Source organism: Taudactylus pleione, unplaced genomic scaffold (genome assembly GCF_031769625.1).
Source record: "Taudactylus pleione unplaced genomic scaffold, aTauple2 ptg000012l, whole genome shotgun sequence".
In the NCBI taxonomy this organism is placed as follows: domain Eukaryota; kingdom Metazoa; phylum Chordata; class Amphibia; order Anura; family Myobatrachidae; genus Taudactylus; species Taudactylus pleione.
The window spans coordinates 5,475,011-5,492,773 of record NW_028284415.1 but is presented as its reverse complement, the minus strand read 5'-3'; the positions used below and the strand labels follow the sequence as shown (position 1 = coordinate 5,492,773).

Genomic DNA, 17,763 nt, shown 5'->3' with positions numbered 1-17,763 from the left:
TTCATTGTTACACTTGTAGTTTGTGCGTCAACATTGTCAAAATAGACCGTTCTGGCAGAATAGGTATTTTCTTAATATATAATTAATGTAACAAAATTTTTTAAAACAGATCGCCTTTGAATCCTAGTAGGATATCTGCAGTAATTAAATATAACATATATGTGCAGATGACATCTCCTATGTGACTCACTTAGAGTAATAATAGAGTATCACAAAATAAACACTCTCAGTTGGTCAAGGGTGTCAAAGGTGTCATAAAACTGTCACAATAATAGAGTTATTTGGTATGTATGAATCACAGATAATCTGTTATTAATCTTATCAATGAGCTGATAAATTAAGGTTCCCATATATTTGTACAAGGAAGCATAACATTAGCTCCAGGGTAATTCTGAAGCACAAGTATCTTGGAGGGAACCTCTTGTTTCAGTATTACAATTTCCTCATGTACTTCTATAGCAAAGTAATCCGCTGTTTAGAATGTGCAATGAGTTAGTAGAATAGGATTCACATACAATACACAAAATACATAGAACATAAAGTAAGCTCCAAAAGAAATTTCAGGAGCACAGGAGGGAAAGTGAGATTACGAGGCAGCAGTTAGTATATTACTCATTAGTGACAATATGTATCATATGCGGTCACAAATGTCATAATATTCACATAGATGTTATGCATACAGCTTAATCTGCAAATAAAGGAAAAGATTTATGAGACTGCCAATCTCAGTACATATGCATGGTACTATGCCCCCTTAAATAAAGTATAGCTCCTGCAGTGGAAGGACGTCCCAACAGTTTGGGAATAGAGATCTATGCAGCAGGAAATAGTTTACCTGCTCCAGTATTAGAGCCCATGTGGAATTTGAAATAAATATAAAGCCTTCTTGGCTAATACAATACCATCCCCATCGTAGTGGGAGCCCAAAGTCCTAGTCCATGTGTCGGCTAAGCGGCGGCTGTTAGGTTCCCCCACTATACGGCATGTGAGGACGCGCGTTTCGCCCGACTGAGGGCTTGTTCACTTGGACTTCTCACTGCACTAGTCCTACATCCATCATTTGGTTACGTCTCTGCTCTGACCTAGGTGGGGGCATTCTACCCTTCCTCATATGACTATTACTACGGCCATACATCAACAAAATGCCCAATCTCATCTGATCTTGGAAGCTAAAAGGTGTTAGGCCTGGTTAGGACTTGGAGGGGAGACCCCCAGGGAATACCAGGTGCCGTAGATTAAAGAGGAATTTTTGGGGGCTCCAAGTGTGTCAGTCAGAGCACCATGAACCATATTTTTATCCGTGTATCCTATTTATGGTTTAACACCTTTACCTTTTTTGACCACGAATACCATACCCATTGGAATGATTATTAATTGTTTAGTATTTCGCCAGAGGATCACCTCAGGACCTTATTAGATCCATTTACATTTATATTTTTATAGTTTTGTTTTTTCTTGGGTGATTCTGGTACCTTACATTTCATTTAATTATATCTAATAAAAGTTACATTTTATTATAGTTTTCTAAGTGTGCCCCAACAACTAGCCCTACTTTCCTCCTTGTTTTTGTATGTATCATTAGTATGAGCAAAAGAGCCTTCAGTAACAGGCGTCCCATCTGCATCTACACTAAGAATGAGCATGGAAGTCGGCAAACACCGAAGACACTACCATGAGACCAACTGTTCTGTGTGTCCCCATGGTCGCTGCCCATTTACCCCCCAGGAATGCCCATTTCAATGTAACAGTGCTCCATGAACGGGCAGATCAATCCGTATGCACTTGCAAACTCTGCCCGTCTGCATACATGTTGTCCGGGGCATGCGCAGTCAGACATTTCTTTCTACGGTGCATGCGCAATCTGCATATATATGCGCATTCCCACTTGTGCCCGACTCCGAATCAGGCCCATTGTGACCAATGGCAAATAAGCTGTCCTTTATGTAATGCAGGGGGCACATATATAATGAGGTCTATAAACTGATAGTCAGAGTTAGATCACTCCCCACTTGATTCCAGTGAACCTAAGTCGGCAGAAAATTCTCTGCATTGAACTTTGTATGTTGAGATGTTATTCCAAATGTTTATAAGGAAATAAAAAAATTAACCGAACTTCTCTCCCTCCATGTAACACTTCATAGTAGACTGTTATAACATAATTCATATTATATAATACAATAGAATTTAGACTGTAATACAAACTGATATCACTCACCGTAGGACCAGTCTTTGCCATGTAGCCAGATTTTGCATAATTGCGAGTGATCTTGGGTATTAACTAGAAAGGACATCAAAACACATTAAAAACTTCAAAACAGATTTAATAGACAAATCACGGAAATATTTTTTTCCTTGTATCCGACAGGTTTATGTTGTAAGACGACATCTCATGTGAACAGTTATTATTAATGTGATGAAAGGCAATTTAATAACGTCTCCCACATTGAATATGATTGTGTATCATTACCTTCATCTATATTTAACTGCATTGTCATAACTTATAATAATTAGGCCCAAATTTGTGAAGTGTATAGAATATACCTATACCTTACACTGATTTCTGCTGGGCAGATACCAAAGGACATTAATAAACTGTAAAAAGCGCAGTCCTGCATTGCTTCTTTAGGTGCAGATTTACTATATGGTCTTTGGAAACAACCCTGTAAAAGCCATCTGGGCGAAACCACATATGGTGGAAAAGTAGAGTTGTCCAGCCCGCTATCACTTTCAGACCACCCCTTCATTCAATCAATCATACACTAAATGCTCAGCTCTGCCTTACTCATGAATAAAATGTATCATGTGAATAAGGAGGCATCGGCCATCTTTTTATTATATGTGGTACACGTGTGTGATGCTTTTCAGTCACTAGACATGAGGGATCTGGAAATGTTCTGTCCCTTAGAAACCCGCCAGGGAGGTGCAAAATGTGTTCCATTAAAAGTGTAAGGACAACATGGTCCTGGAGAATGCAACCCAAGTTTGCAGGGTGAAAAGGCTGTGCGCCCTCTTGAAAAGCAGGAAACACCCCAGAAAATATGTCTTATCCACCCATTTATTGCATTTATAAAAAAAAAAAAAAACCTGTCCTGCAAAATGAAATCTGATTTTGTCACTTAAATCCTCACTTAGCAGGGAATGTGCAGGAATAAGACCAAAAAACAGTCTGTAGGGCAGAGAGGTAAATCTGGACAATGGCTGTCAGTTCTGCATTAACAATATGATTATTACAGTTACTGTACACCAGTCTTCCTTCACCATGGCCCAAGCTTTTTGGTTCTAATGTTCTCAGACACGTCTGCTCATTCTAAACATGGGTAAGTGTGCAGACAATGCTGGCAGTATTTAAATATATATGCTATACAAATAATAGTTGCTATCACTAATACTAATCGTCGGTAAAAGAAAGTTGCAAGATTTGGTTTTGGTTTTTTTCCTGCACATGTGTAAAAAATAAATAGAGCTCAGTAAAAAGAAATAACAAATGACATTCACCATATGGCTGGGGCAATGACTGCCTTATTTTAAGACCAATATCCTCTGCAGTTTTGGAAAGATTTTGAGTGAAATTATGTAGCATTTTTTTTTCTTATCATTAAAATGTTATAATGCCATCTATAAAATCATGTTTAAATGTTTGCCACCCACCCTGCTTGTAGGGAGCCCCAAATACATGCCATCTGAAAATGTAACAGATCTACTGTATTTTAATACTGAAATAGAATACTACTCAGGGCAGCTCTGGATTTGAGTTTCTACTTCAGACACAATTTTCTCTGTATTTTTATTAAAAACACTAAATTTGTGTAAAATACTGTGACTGTCTGTACTTCCTCCAGGATTCAGAAAAATAAAAGCAATATTACATTTTACCAATACAATGATACCTCACAAATTTCCCAGACACCCCTGTTATATTTGCCTGAAACTCATTGGCTCATAGTTGACGGTATTAACTTCATCATGCCTGCCTGGAAAGTACTCTAAGTACATCTACTGTATCAAATTGGAACTAAACTCTGATTTGATTCTGACTGCAAGGAATCTCAGAGGTTATGTGCAGGAATGCAGTTTGGCTGGTTAAGCAGATACTACTGATCAACTAGTTTGCTCACTGCTTGCCAATAGTGTTAACATTTTACCCCTATTTTTCTTTGTCTGTCCAACAGCTGCTGCTTTTTTTAAATAATAATAGTTAAAAAATTCACCTTTTACCACCAGACTACCAAATATCACGATACTTATTATTAATATTAATGTTATTGATTTTTAAGGGTATGTATGAAATCAGATAAACCATCTACATCAGGTTTAAATTACATAGTTTCTGAGGTAACAAAATGAAAAAAAAAAAAATGTAAGAACCACACAGATGACTATACACAGCTGAAATGCCACACTATTTCCTAAAACACATAATGTGGGTGCTAATATATTTAATTTAGGAACCAGACAATTTTTTCATCCAATACAAATTGTGTGTAGGGGACAAAGCATTTAGGTCCAGTAAATTCATGTTTTCTGACGAAGAACACTCCACCATGTCTACAGGAGCAACTCATGAATCTCAGCTGGCATCGTTCCTTTTTCAGACTAATTATTTCTCATGTTTAACTTCAATAAAAAACTTAAAATCTGAACTCACAATTTTTGACACTTATTACTAATAAAATAATACATAGTCCTGAAAAATCATAGACAAACACATGTATTGTACATTGAAAATCTGGTGTGAAAAATCCATTTCTAATATTATTGGCACTGAAAATAGAACCATCTGAAGTCACATACATTTATGAATGAGAATAATACATACTGTACCTCGGCCTCTGGGGTCTCTGGGAAGGTCTTCTTCAAGTAATTTAACCGTGCTGACCGTAGTACATTAAACCAGGTGACTATTTGCTGTATCAGGACAGAGAAATGAGGTATGTCTGGAAATTCCACTCTTATTTTATTGCAATAACAATTTCTCAATGTTTTAATGTCAAGAGCGGGTGATGGGTCTATGTTTAGATTCTGGGCTCAGTGGAGGTTATATTTGCTGTTTTAAACCATACCCTGTTCTACCTGGGTGGGTTACCCTGGCAATTAGGACTGAATGGGAGCTAGAAAATGTAAGAGACACTGGAAGTGTTAATGTGTTATTACAACAATAAAGCTGGGTATACACTATACGATATATTGTATGATATATCATTCCGACGTGGATCGGAAGAATATATTGTGCACAACGCATAGTGTGTGCGCCCGATTCATCATTCATGATGCTCAATCATTGCATCGTCCCATCTGCTGACCTGCACGGCAGATAGGACGTTGAAATGAATGACGCCGTGCAGGTACATGGGGCATTTAACTATACATCGAGCCGTCGTACACCGCATTGTGTAGTGCGTACGGCGCACGCGATGTATCATTACAGCGGGGGGGTCGCTCCGTTGTACACAGCTTAACTGTGACTAATTACTCTTGGTGTAAGAACTGTAACCATTCTGATGTCTGTTTTCACATTCCACTAAAGCTAATCTGTTATATTATTCTTTTACTGATTTGTGTTTCTGAAAACAGATGTATCCTGATTCCTGACATTCTCCAGGGGAAAAGGAAAAAAAAAAAAAAGACATATTTACCTTCCCGTCTTCATGGTACACATATATACTCCTAATCCGTCCACCTTCAACACACGTAATCTCCAGCCCGTGCGGCTGTTTCATTTTATCGCCTTGGAACATGACATTCAGACTTTGTATCGGAATCTTGCCCTTAGGCCTAAAACGCTGAGGAAAAGAAACATCACATTTTATAGGCAGGTAACCTTCAAATAGACTTTGGGCCTGATTCAGAGCCGCTCATAAGCGGCCGCTCGTTCGTTCCGAGAGATGTTTGCCCAACTGCGCATGCGTACGGATCGTAATACGCATGCGCGAACCAGTCAGTGCGGCCGAAAATCATTTGTTCGCTAAATAGCGAATGCCTGCTAATATGAGTGACAGGAGGAGGCGTATGTGGGTGGTAACAGGGGAAGGTGCTTGAAAACGGGGAGTGGAGATCAGAACGCAGGCGTGCTTAAAGGTCAAAACGGGCGTTTTATGGGTGTGCATAATTAAAACAGCAGCGTCACTGACCATATCACTGGGTTATTTTATAGTCAGAACTGCTCGCAAATTTGTGGTAGGAAAAACCAACCACAAGAATAGCGAGCAGTTCATACGCTGGTCAATGTACTCGATTAATCTAATAAATAGCGGACATGACGTAGGATGCGAGCGGCCAGGGGGCGTAGTTATCCAAAAAACGACCGCAAGTTTTGTTCGCTCGTTCAGACATAGAGGCGTGAACAGACCGCAAAGAGCGAACGGTTCATTTGAATAGCCACCCCTTTTTTTGGAACGAACGACCGCAAATAGCGACCGGCTCTGAATCAGGCCCTTTGTCCCCCTAGGAACATGTCTGCAAAATGACTTTTAAAGTTGTGGAAGTTCTATTTCTTTCCAATAAGCAATAAAAGGCGTGATCTACTTAGCTGCCATATTGATTTCCTTGTTAAAGGTCAAATCTAAAAAAAAAAGTCTTGTTTGATTTTCAAAACAAGTTAGCTTTTTTGTATCTCCTCCATGTTTGATTTATCACCTTGTACGTCGGTTTAATTATACTTAATGGTTTTAATTTAGGAGTCATTGTAATTTTCCCCATATGGCGCTATAGACACTATGGGCCGTATTCAATTTGAGGCGAAAAGTCCAGACTTTTCGCCTGCTGGACTTTTCGCCTCCTTCGCCTGTTTTCCAGGTGGAGGAAAAGTATTGCGCGCGTGCTCGCTATTCCCCGTATTCAATTTCAAAGTATGCGAAATCGGGAACCGTCAAAACTTGGATCCGCAAAAAAAAACGGGAATTATCGGGAAATAATCCTAGGACCCCCCTAAAATGTCCAGACATGGGGGATCACTATGGCTACTCCCGTTTTTGCCTGCAGAAGAAAGTCGGGTTTTTAAATAATTCAGCCTATCAATTAACAAGGAAGTAATTCAGTGATGTCACTAGTTCCTCATCAGGTTGCATTTTCAAACTTATTTGTTGAGGCTGCAAATTGTCTGCTTCCAAGTTAATTTTTTAGGGTTTCCCTAAAAGTATTTCTGGATTTACTGCAAAGTAGATACAATTTGAAAACTATTGTGATACTCACTGTATCTTTGATGTAATATTTCAGCAGACCCTCACTCTTGGAGAATACAAATAGTCTCTCGGAATACTGTCCATTGTCTCGTCCTTTTTTCCACAGGGAACCCTCTTCATATTCTGACAGAAACAAAATGGAGGCTATCTTAAAATAGGGATATCATAATCAGCTGTTGCCACACTGTCCAGAGAGATATTGTCCAACCTGCATGTCTCATAAGCAGAGCCATAAGTTTTAGTTTCCCTGGGCCAGAAAAGGTATTGCCCCCCCCCCATAATTTTTCAAACATAAGATGCACTCCTGAAAAAGGAGTGTGGCATCATTGGGTGCCATCAGAAACTGTAGGGTAGATACTTCCAAGTGTAAGATGTCTGACTGCCTTGTGAGATGTGATGGGTTTGAGTTCCGGCTAGGACGGTATTTTGAAATGTCTATGTAAATAAAAGAGGATGTGACTGAAGGTGCTTGCGTAGGTGCTGGGGATAAACGGAAAATGAGAATGATTATAGACAGAAAATTGACAGACCCGAACAGCGCCCCCTGTCCTGCGATGCCCCGTGCCATGGCACATGCCGAACCACCCTAGTTACAGCCCTGCTCATAAGTGATAATCTATGACAATCCTATGTATAGACCATAGTGGCCAACACTTTCACATAACTTCATTGCCACTTTGCTGCTGAGCTGGTGCCTCAATGGAGGTTACTTGCGATTCTAAGTGGATTTGGAGCATTACAAGACCCATTAGGTTTGCTCAATGTAATTATACTGTAGTGACTTTTATTTTATATATCCTATTGTATAAAGCCCAATGATTAAGAATAGATGGTAAGAATAGCACCTAGCATGCAGGGAATAAGAAAGGTTATAGTACAGTTGGTGAATACAGAAATATAAAGACATGTCCAGGAACATATCTTTAAAACCTGGGACTGTTCCTGTAAATCAGAAACTATTATAGAGAATGAGAAAAGATGTATTTGATCTGAGATTAATAATACTATACACTTACCTACTGCATATCTGTTTGTATTACTTGTAAACTCTTGTCGTTCATACTTTGCTCTGATCCACTGTTCCTTTAATACCCTTAAAACACAAAATGGAACAGTTACATGTGGTTGTTTTCAAAATGGAACAGTTACATCTGGTTGTTCCAGATATTAATCACAGGGCACAAAGTGTTTCCACTCAACAGTCACAACATGATAGTAAAAGGCTGAAAATGTGTGCCGTTCAGTTAGAAAATGTATCTAAATTAGTCAGTGACAGAAGTTTTTCTCTGTCATCCAAGTAGGGGGCACTGGACCCACATCATATAGAGCCCTCCTTCAGGACTAGGCACTTTAAATATATTAAAAACTTTACTCCTTCCTTTTCCATATCGAAATCCTGGGCACTGTTTTATGGAGCCCACAAGGCAGGCTAGTTCACAGACCGCTCTGACAGACTAATGTACATTTTATGAATGACTGCAGTCCTTCATTTTATTTATTTGTTCTTTCTTCATCAAAAAGGTGAAACAAGAAAGGTCCCTAGTGTGGTTAGTGGCACTAGACTGGCCAAGATGTTTGTGGAACATGGACATTCTCAGAATATCAGTAGGTCCATTGCGGCATCTTCCTCAAAGATGGGACCATTTAGATAAGGGAACTTCTGATGAAGTTGCGAATACAACAGAACTAAACACATCAGTAAGGACCAGTAGACTGACTACATATTGGACTACTTGTGAGCCTTATCCCACACTGCATCCTAGATAGACGTGATCTTCAAGGACACCAACACAAATCTTTATAATCTGACTGTACTACCTGCATATCATCCTGCTCATAGACACAGTATGCTGACGAACCTTGGTATTTTCATTCCATTATCACCTCTATGTATTTGGATCCATAAACTTATATTTGTCATTAGTACCCAAGTTTTTTCTTTAGTTTTTTTTTTTTTTTTTTAAGAGCTACATCTGCATTTTTACTAACATTATTGAGAATTATTTGGAGACATCATTATCTAATTGGCCCAGTGTTGAATACTGCTTTAAAACCATTTGATTTATATTGTACAGCTCTTTTAAATAATAAATGTGTTTTTTTTTTTACATTTTAAGCAATATAAATGAATCAGAGGTCTTATCACATGGAATACGTGTTTTCTTCTGTCTAGTTCCTAGTCTGGGGGTATATTTACTAAAGTGCAGGTTTTTAGAAGTGGCAATGTTGCTCATATCAACCAATCAAATTCTACTTAACATTTATCTAGCACCTTCTAGAAGATAATAGCTAGAATCTTATTGGGTGCTATGGGCAACATCTCCACTTCTAAAAACCCACTCTTTAGTAAATATACCCCCTGGAGTGTGTATGTGCTAAGCTCTCTTGCAGATACAAATTCTTTTTTTTGTTTATTAAGATAAGGCTGTTCTTTGTACAAACTATTTTCATCCTGTGGGTTCCAAATCCCATTTAAATCAAGATATTGTAATTTCAGGATTAGATCAGAATCCACCTATGGTGGTAGAGGGATATGTTCATTCCTTGGATGTTTTTAGAGCCTTGAAGAACTATGTTGCAAGAATGCTTGATTTCAGAATATTGGAATGGTTGCCCTCTGTTTCCCATCCACGGTACTAACAGTACAAACTTTAAGGCTAGCCATACTTAAGCACAGGTGACTTAATTAGTGCCTCGGTTATTTTGATGTAACCATCTGGACACTCTCCAAGCATGGACATCCTTAAAACATGGAATGTTAGTATGCTGTCATGACCGAAGTTGGGAAACACTGGTCTAAACAAATCGATTGGTAGATGGATCATTCATGTCATTTAATGTGCTTATATCATGATAGCAAAACCCTAACATCATTAGTTTGAATAGAAGAAATTCTCATTAGTGAAAGTCTGGTGAGAGTTCTCTTCTTTCCTTATCTATTATTTGTAGCAGCCCAGAAGGTGGATTGAATTAATGCAATTGCAATCATACTTGAATATGTAGTAAGAAGTAACCACCAGCACTCAGTATTATAGGTATCAAAATCTTTAAATATGTAATGGAAACATCACATGCAGCAGAAAGGAAATGGGCCTTACAACAGCCATATCTATCCTTTCAAAAAGACAGTGATCATTTGCGGTGTGATTATTTTTTTATACACACATACATTCATACTCACACACATACATTCATAATCACACACACACTGCAAGTACAAAAGAATTTAAATAATTTATTTATATATATATATATATATATATATATATACACATACGGTATATATATATATATATATATATATATATATACGGTATATATATATATATATATATATATATATATACGGTATATATATATATATATATATGGTATATATATATATATATGTATATATATATACCGTATATATATATACACACACATTTTAAGTATAAACAGATAGAAACTATTTACTGTTGTTGGAAGAATTAAAAAAAATACATTAAAAGTACAATATTCAAACCTAACATTATTCACCATTGACAGAAGAATTGTACTGCTTGACCGAGTCCAGTTTAAACTCTAGATCCAGCGCAATTTGACACTTGTATCCATCTTCAAAATGTATTACAGCAGTTACCGTAGAGAAAAATCAATTTACTCTAAGGTCTCTGCATGCCGATATGTGCAAGGACTCCAGACTGACTGGAAACAGCGGTAGGTATCTTGCGTATGCGCCATCTCCCTGCAAATGAGACCTTGCGGTTTTCCCAAGAGCTCGCTCATGTGCATTGGGGCCAGCCAGGAGGTACTAGGCTCATGTGCTACAGGCCTTCTCGAGTTCTCTCCCCCATTTCAGTAGCCAAGATGTTAATTTATCTTAGTTATTGCTTCCTGCTTTGATGTGACAAAGCAGGAGTAGCATTAGCAGCACGATAATACATCTCTCCGAGAGAGAGGTCAAAACAATGGGAGAACATTCTGGCACGAAATATTGCTTCTTGCTTACAAAGAATGTCACTTATTTTGCAGAGCATTGAATAATCGTGATTAGATTACAATACACTTTGCAGCTTGTCAGTAATTTTGTCAGTGAATTTCCTCTTTGCTTCCTTTAACTGACTTTCCAGCATTTCCAGTATTTGCTCTAATGGCTCAAACACCTTAGGCAACCCTAAAACAATAGCTTTGTACCTGCAGTCCAGTCAGCGGCATTCCAGAAAATAGGACCGCTATATGATAGGTTTCCATAATTACACAGAATATGACCTAAAGCGTAATTCAGCGTATGCAGTTATAAGCCCAATAAAGTACATGTCATTTTCATCAGAAAGGTTGGGTATGTGATAAAACATAGAATTAACATAACAATCAGGAAACCTATGGCAGAAATCCTCGCACTTAAACTAACCTGCATACTCTGATCACACATATAATGCATGAAGAATAACCCCCATAAACTGATTATATATCTACTGCATGTAAAGTAGCTCTATACACTACTCGTACATACACTGCAGCTAGAATAACACCATAGACTGAGTATATGTACACTGTACCTAGAATAACCTCCATACTCTGATCATACATACAATGATACAATGCATGTACACATACATTGAAAACACGTGCATTGCATGTAAATGACCTAATATACTGTTCGTACACACATTGCACATAGAAAGCCCCCATACAATGAGTAGACATACAGTGCCTCTTGAATAAACACCTAACACTGAACATAATAGATTGCAACTACCTCCATACACTACAAAAAGTCATACACAGCACCTAGAATAACCTCCATACCATGAAAATACGTACACTGCACCTAGAACAATTACCACACGATGGTCATATATATACTGCTGCAGGTGTAGAATACCTTCCATGCACTGTACATACATGCACTGAATGTACTGTAGACTAGCCTTTTACACTGATCATGCATATACTGCAGGCAGATAACCCCATACACAGATTATATATGTATACAGTACACATACATGCAGTCATTTTCAGTGGGTCTGTAGTAAAATGGAGGCACAAAGGCTTCATATTCTTCCTTTGCTCTCTGATTCCCGTGACTTCTCATGAACTGTGGTAGAAGAAATAACATACAGTATGTATGTGTGCGTGTATAAAATGATACAAGGTCGATTAGAGAAATATATAACAATATCAAAATATGTATATGCTATCACAGAGTAATACAGAATGCAAAGGGGAGCATAGTACATAAGAGAATAGGAGCACAGAGCAGAAGAGAATAAACAGGTCAGTATATTGTATCATATAAGATTATAGTGGCACAGTCCAGCATGTAGCAGAGAAGTACAGTATATTGTATATAAGAGTATACTGTAAGGACACAGGCCAGCTTTAACACAGCACAGTAAATACATCACAGGACATCACAAAGTAGCAATAAAAACATTAGGAACATCTGTAGCACTACTTTTACTGACAGGTCACTCTGTTTTCATTATTTAAGGATGCGCTAAATACATGTTTACGTTGAAGTGAAGTACTACGTTCATGCTCAAGCCATGAGACATAATAGGGGGATATGTACCAAGCTCTGGAAAGTGATACATTGGAGAGTGATAATAAACTACCAGCCACTAAGCTCCTAACTGTCATGTTACAGGCTGTTTGAAAAATGACCGGAGCCGATTAGTTGGTACATTATCACTCTCCAATTTATCACTTTCCAGAGCTTAGTACATCTGCCCCTTGGTGGGATATTCAATTATACGCGAAAAGCAGTTTTCAGCGATAAAGTATCGCGAGTGACATCATTTCGCCATGCGAAAAGTTTTCTCTGTATTCAATTCCGGAGACTTTTTGCCGGTGCGGAAACTCAATGCAGTGGAACCAGCGAAAAAGTTTAGTCTATGAATAGGTGTTGAAAAAAAGTGCCGAATTTGGGTTTCGGGGTGCAAACTTCAGAACCCCCCCCCCTGCACCCTTGGGACAGTCCCCCAAAGGTAATCTGCATTAAAAAAAAAAAAAAGTTTAAAAAATACTTTAGATCACCCCAAAAAAGTACTTTCATTTTGGGGGCGAAACAGTCCAAAGTTGGGGGACAAATTTAAAAACTAGCGAAATAGACACCAGGGGGGTCCCCAAGTATGCCCCAGGTGTTTTTAAGTTTGCAGGTGGTTGCGGCAGGTGGATTTTAAAATTTTTTTTAAACTTCACTTTCGCAACTTTAAAATATGCTAGCACCCATTTTCGTGTACCCCAAATTTGCTGGGACTACTTATTTTCTGCAAAAAAAACTGCTAAATGCTATTCTTCACCACTTCTGCAAATATGCTAATTAGCAGCTATTGAGAGCATTTAAGTACCCCATATACCTTCAGCAGGACTATTTGGGGGTATCTATAGTGATCCCCAATGTCAGTGCATCTTTTGGGGGGTGTCAGGCTGATTTCTCCAAATTGGACAGCACTTTTTGCCTGTATGAGTTTCGCCGTGTCCCATTTTCGCCGATTTTTAATTGAATACTGGGATAAGCGGGGACGAGCGCGATACTTTTTCGCAGGGAAAACCAGCGATGTCAGCGAAAAGTCCGGCATGCGAAAAGTACGGAACTTTTAGCGTCGAATTGAATATGCCCCATAGTCTTGATTTTACTGCTAGTCGTGCAGAGAAAGACTACGAAACTACAGGTTGACTGTAGCTCTATCTGAGAGATAGGCCAGCCTGAGACCTGAGAGGTGGGTCCAGAGCTCAGTGAGCACCATGCGGAGAAGAGAGAAGAAACCACTACCAGTAATTGTCTCGTTGGGATCGAGTGTGCGTCACGCCAGACAGGTTTGTATGATTTGTAGAGACAGGTTACCCAAGCCAAGTGGCAATAGCCAATAGGCAACAGACTGAACAAGCCTAATGGAAACCAGAGCAGCAGGTAGGTGCATATGTGATAATCACAGACACAACCACTACAGTCTAAGAGCAGCATTCACACTGATATGTCTAAGCAATATTTCAGTAAATATCAGAGTGTTACCTGGTATGGGGCCTAACACTTCGTTTCATCTCCTGGGTTTTCATACTGGCCACCCCCCGCATTTTCTAACACAGATGGTACAATGGGGAACACTGCTAACAAGTGGCACACAAGGCAAATGTGTTGTAACCACTATATTACTCTTAACTGTATAAGAAATTATTGGTTGTTAGGGTTACAACGCCTGTTACAGAACATATATAACAAATAGGGATTTAAAGAAGTATGCTCCTACCTCTACCAGGTCATGCTCTATGTTATCTAGTTGTATAGATTTGATTTTGCCAATTGTTGGATTCCTGTGGACACCAGAACACTGCAAACAGACAAACACCCCGATATTGTACGATGCCCAGTCAGGATCTGTAACAAGAGAATTTATTAGTGGAGGTGATTTGTGACAAACATATTTTATACTAGTAAAAAACCAAAAGTAATCAGACTGGCGCTATCACAGACAGCAGCTAGTTCAAATAGGAATGTGTCAAGTTCCAAAGGCAAATCAAGATAGATAATAAATAGTTGAACAGCGCTAGTAGACAAATTGAGATTGCTGAGGGACAGGTGCAGTACTCACTAATTATGTGGTTTAACGAAAACAAATTCTATCTATAATGTTAGTTTATATATAAAAAAACTTATTGTTATCTGATCAATCAAAACTATATAGATTGCATACACCATCCTGATATGGCTCTAATACATTGACATTACAGGTCTCATAAGGCTTGGTTCAAATAATCATCATATTGTCATAAACCGTGCTAGAGACCTCCGGCTGAGACCCCTGCATCTCCCCATGCACTTATGTCATCGCGCCTTGCTGAGTCGCCGGCCGCTCCTGTCAGTGGAATCCAGAGTGGGGCCTATGCCTGAAGGTGGTTTCCTGCATGCCCACTGTTGCCTAGGTGTCCCAGCCATACTTCCATGCACTTCCTGCACTTCAGTGTGTCAGACCTCCGGATCATGGGCGCGGCCATCTTGGATCAAGTCAGGTGGTCCAAATCCATCCAGTCAGCAGCACTCTCCAGTTGCTCCAGCCAATCAGCATCCGACCAGGGGTATAAAAGCCGTTCCCTGACTCTGTCTCATTGCCAGTACAATAGTGCTCTTTGCTACAGCAAGACCTATGTTCCTGAGCTCCGCTGGTTTCCTTTCCAGTTTGCCTGCCTCAAGTTCCTGTATACTCCAGTCGGGAGTACTCCTGCTTCCAGTCCAGCACACTCCATCCCGGAGTCCTATTCAAAGTGCTCACCCAATCCAGCACACTCCATCCCGGAGTCCTATTCAAAGTGCTCACCCAATCCAGCAAACTCCATCCCGGAGTCCTATTCATAGTAGGGGTGTGCACCGGCCACTTTTCGTGTTTTGTGTTTTGGTTTTGGATCTGGATCTTTCTTCGTGTTTTGGATCTGGATTGGTTTTGCCAAAACCACCCTTCCGTGTTTTGGGTTCTGGGTTTTGTGTTTTGGATCTGTATTTTTTTGAAAAAAAGCATAAAAACAGCTAAAATCACAGAATTTGTAGGTTTTTCTGCTCCTATGCTATTATTAACCTCAATAACCTTAATTTCCACTCATTTCCAGTCTATTCTGAACACCTCACACCTTACAATAGTGTTTTTATGTCCAAAAGGTTGCACCAAGGTAGCTGGATGACTATGCTAAGCGACACGAGTGGGCGGCACAAATACGTGACCCATCTAGGCGTGAAACTGCAGTGGCAGACAGGATGGCAGTTTGAAAAACTAGGCCCCAAACTGTACATAATGCAAAGAAAAAAAAGAGGTGCAAGATGGAATTGTCCTTGGGCCCTCCCACCCACCCTTATGTTGTATAAACAGGACATGCACACTTTAACAAACCAATCATTTCAGCGTCAGGGTCTGCCACACAACTGTGGCTGAAATGATTGGTTCGTTTGGGCCCCCACAAAACAAGCTGGCAATTAATCTGTCCCTGCACAAACTGGCTCTACGGAGGCAAGATGTCATCCTCATCCTCCTCATCCACCGATTCCTCACCCTCTTCAGTGTGTACATCCTCATCCTCACAGAGTATTAATTCGTTCCCGCTGGAACCACAGGTCCCTCTGTACGTTCTGGAGGCTGGTCTCCCTGGAAGAGTTGATAATTAATTTTATGAACATCATCTTCTCCACATTTTGTGGAAGCAACCTCCTTCGCCTTTCGCTGACAAGGTTCCCGGCTGCACTAAACACTCTTTCGGAGTACACACTGGAGGGGGGGCAACTCAGGTAAAATAGAGCCAGTTTGTACAGGGACCTCCAAATTGCTTCTTTTTCCTGCCAGTACAGGTACGGACTGTCTGACATGCCTACTTGGATGCTGTCACCGATGTAATCCTTTAACAGACAGACGCACGCTTGTCACTGCTGCTTTGAGGATGCAAGTGTGGCTACAGCCCACACAATTCACAAAGACAGAAAAAAAAAAAAGAATATTTTTATTGTTTGTGGAGCGCACTTTGAGGGTTACACCACCCTTTAACAGACAGACGCACGCTTGTCGCTGCTGCTTTGAGGATGCAAGTGCGGCTACAGCCCACACAATTCACAAAGACAGAAAAAAGAGGAAGAATATTTTTATTGTTTGTGTAGCACACTTTGAGGGTGTCACCACCCTTTAACAGACAGACGCACGCTTGTCGCTGCTGCTTTAAGGATGCAGGTGCGGCTACAGCCCACACATTTCACAAAGATCGAAAAAAAAAGAACAATATTTTAATTGTTTGTGTAGCACACTTTGAGGGTGTGACCACCCTTTAACAGACAGACGCACGCTTGTCGCTGCTGCTTTAAGGATGCAGGTGCGGCTACAGCCCACACAATTCACAAAGACAGAAAAAAGAAGAATATTTTTATTGTTTGTGTAGCACACTTTGAGGGTGTCACCACCCTTTAACAGACAGACGCACGCTTGTCGCTGCTGCTTTGAGGACAGTATCATATGCAGTGACAGTAGACTTGTCAGAAATTGTTGGCACGTCCTTCAGTCCGGACCAGATGTCCAAACCAGCCCTTGACTTATGACACAGGCGCACGCTTGGCGCTGCTACTATGTTGATGCACGTGCGGCTACATCGCACACAAGTCACAAACACATTAAAAAAATAGTTTTTTATTTTTTGGAGCACTTTGAGGGTTACACCACCCTTTAACAGACAGACGCACGCTTGTCGCTGCTGCTTTGAGGATGCAAGTGCGGCTACAGCCCACACAATTCACAAAGACAAAAAAAAAAGAACAATATTTTTATTGTTTGTGTAGCACACTTTGAGGGTGTCACCACCCTTTAACAGACAGACGCACGCTTGTCACTGCTGCTTTAAGGATGCAGGTGCGGCTACAGCCCACACATTTCACAAAGACAGAAAAAAAAAGAACAATATTTTAATTGTTTGTGTAGCACACTTTGAGGGTGTCACCACCCTTTAACAGACAGACGCACGCTTGTCGCTGCTGCTTTAAGGATGCAGGTGCAGCTACAGCCCACACATTTCACAAAGACCGAAAAAAAAAGAACAATATTTTAATTGTTTGTGTAGCACACTTTGAGGGTGTCAC

The 17,763-nt window shown here is 39.8% G+C and overlaps 1 protein-coding gene across 1 annotated transcript in view; it reads right to left on the bottom strand.

The window, feature by feature from the left end:
* The window catches only part of ADAP2 (ArfGAP with dual PH domains 2), a 64,213-nt gene that overhangs the window by 10,884 nt on the left and 35,566 nt on the right, over positions 1-17,763 (bottom strand). The window contains exons 2-8 of the mRNA XM_088468140.1: positions 14,414-14,541; positions 12,167-12,258; positions 8,195-8,271; positions 7,189-7,301; positions 5,634-5,780; positions 4,822-4,905; positions 2,216-2,278 (exon numbers count right to left, since the gene is read on the bottom strand). Coding sequence (XP_088324266.1) covers positions 2,216-2,278; positions 4,822-4,905; positions 5,634-5,780; positions 7,189-7,301; positions 8,195-8,271; positions 12,167-12,258; positions 14,414-14,541 — 704 coding nt within the window. The remainder of the gene's footprint in view (positions 1-2,215; positions 2,279-4,821; positions 4,906-5,633; positions 5,781-7,188; positions 7,302-8,194; positions 8,272-12,166; positions 12,259-14,413; positions 14,542-17,763) is intronic.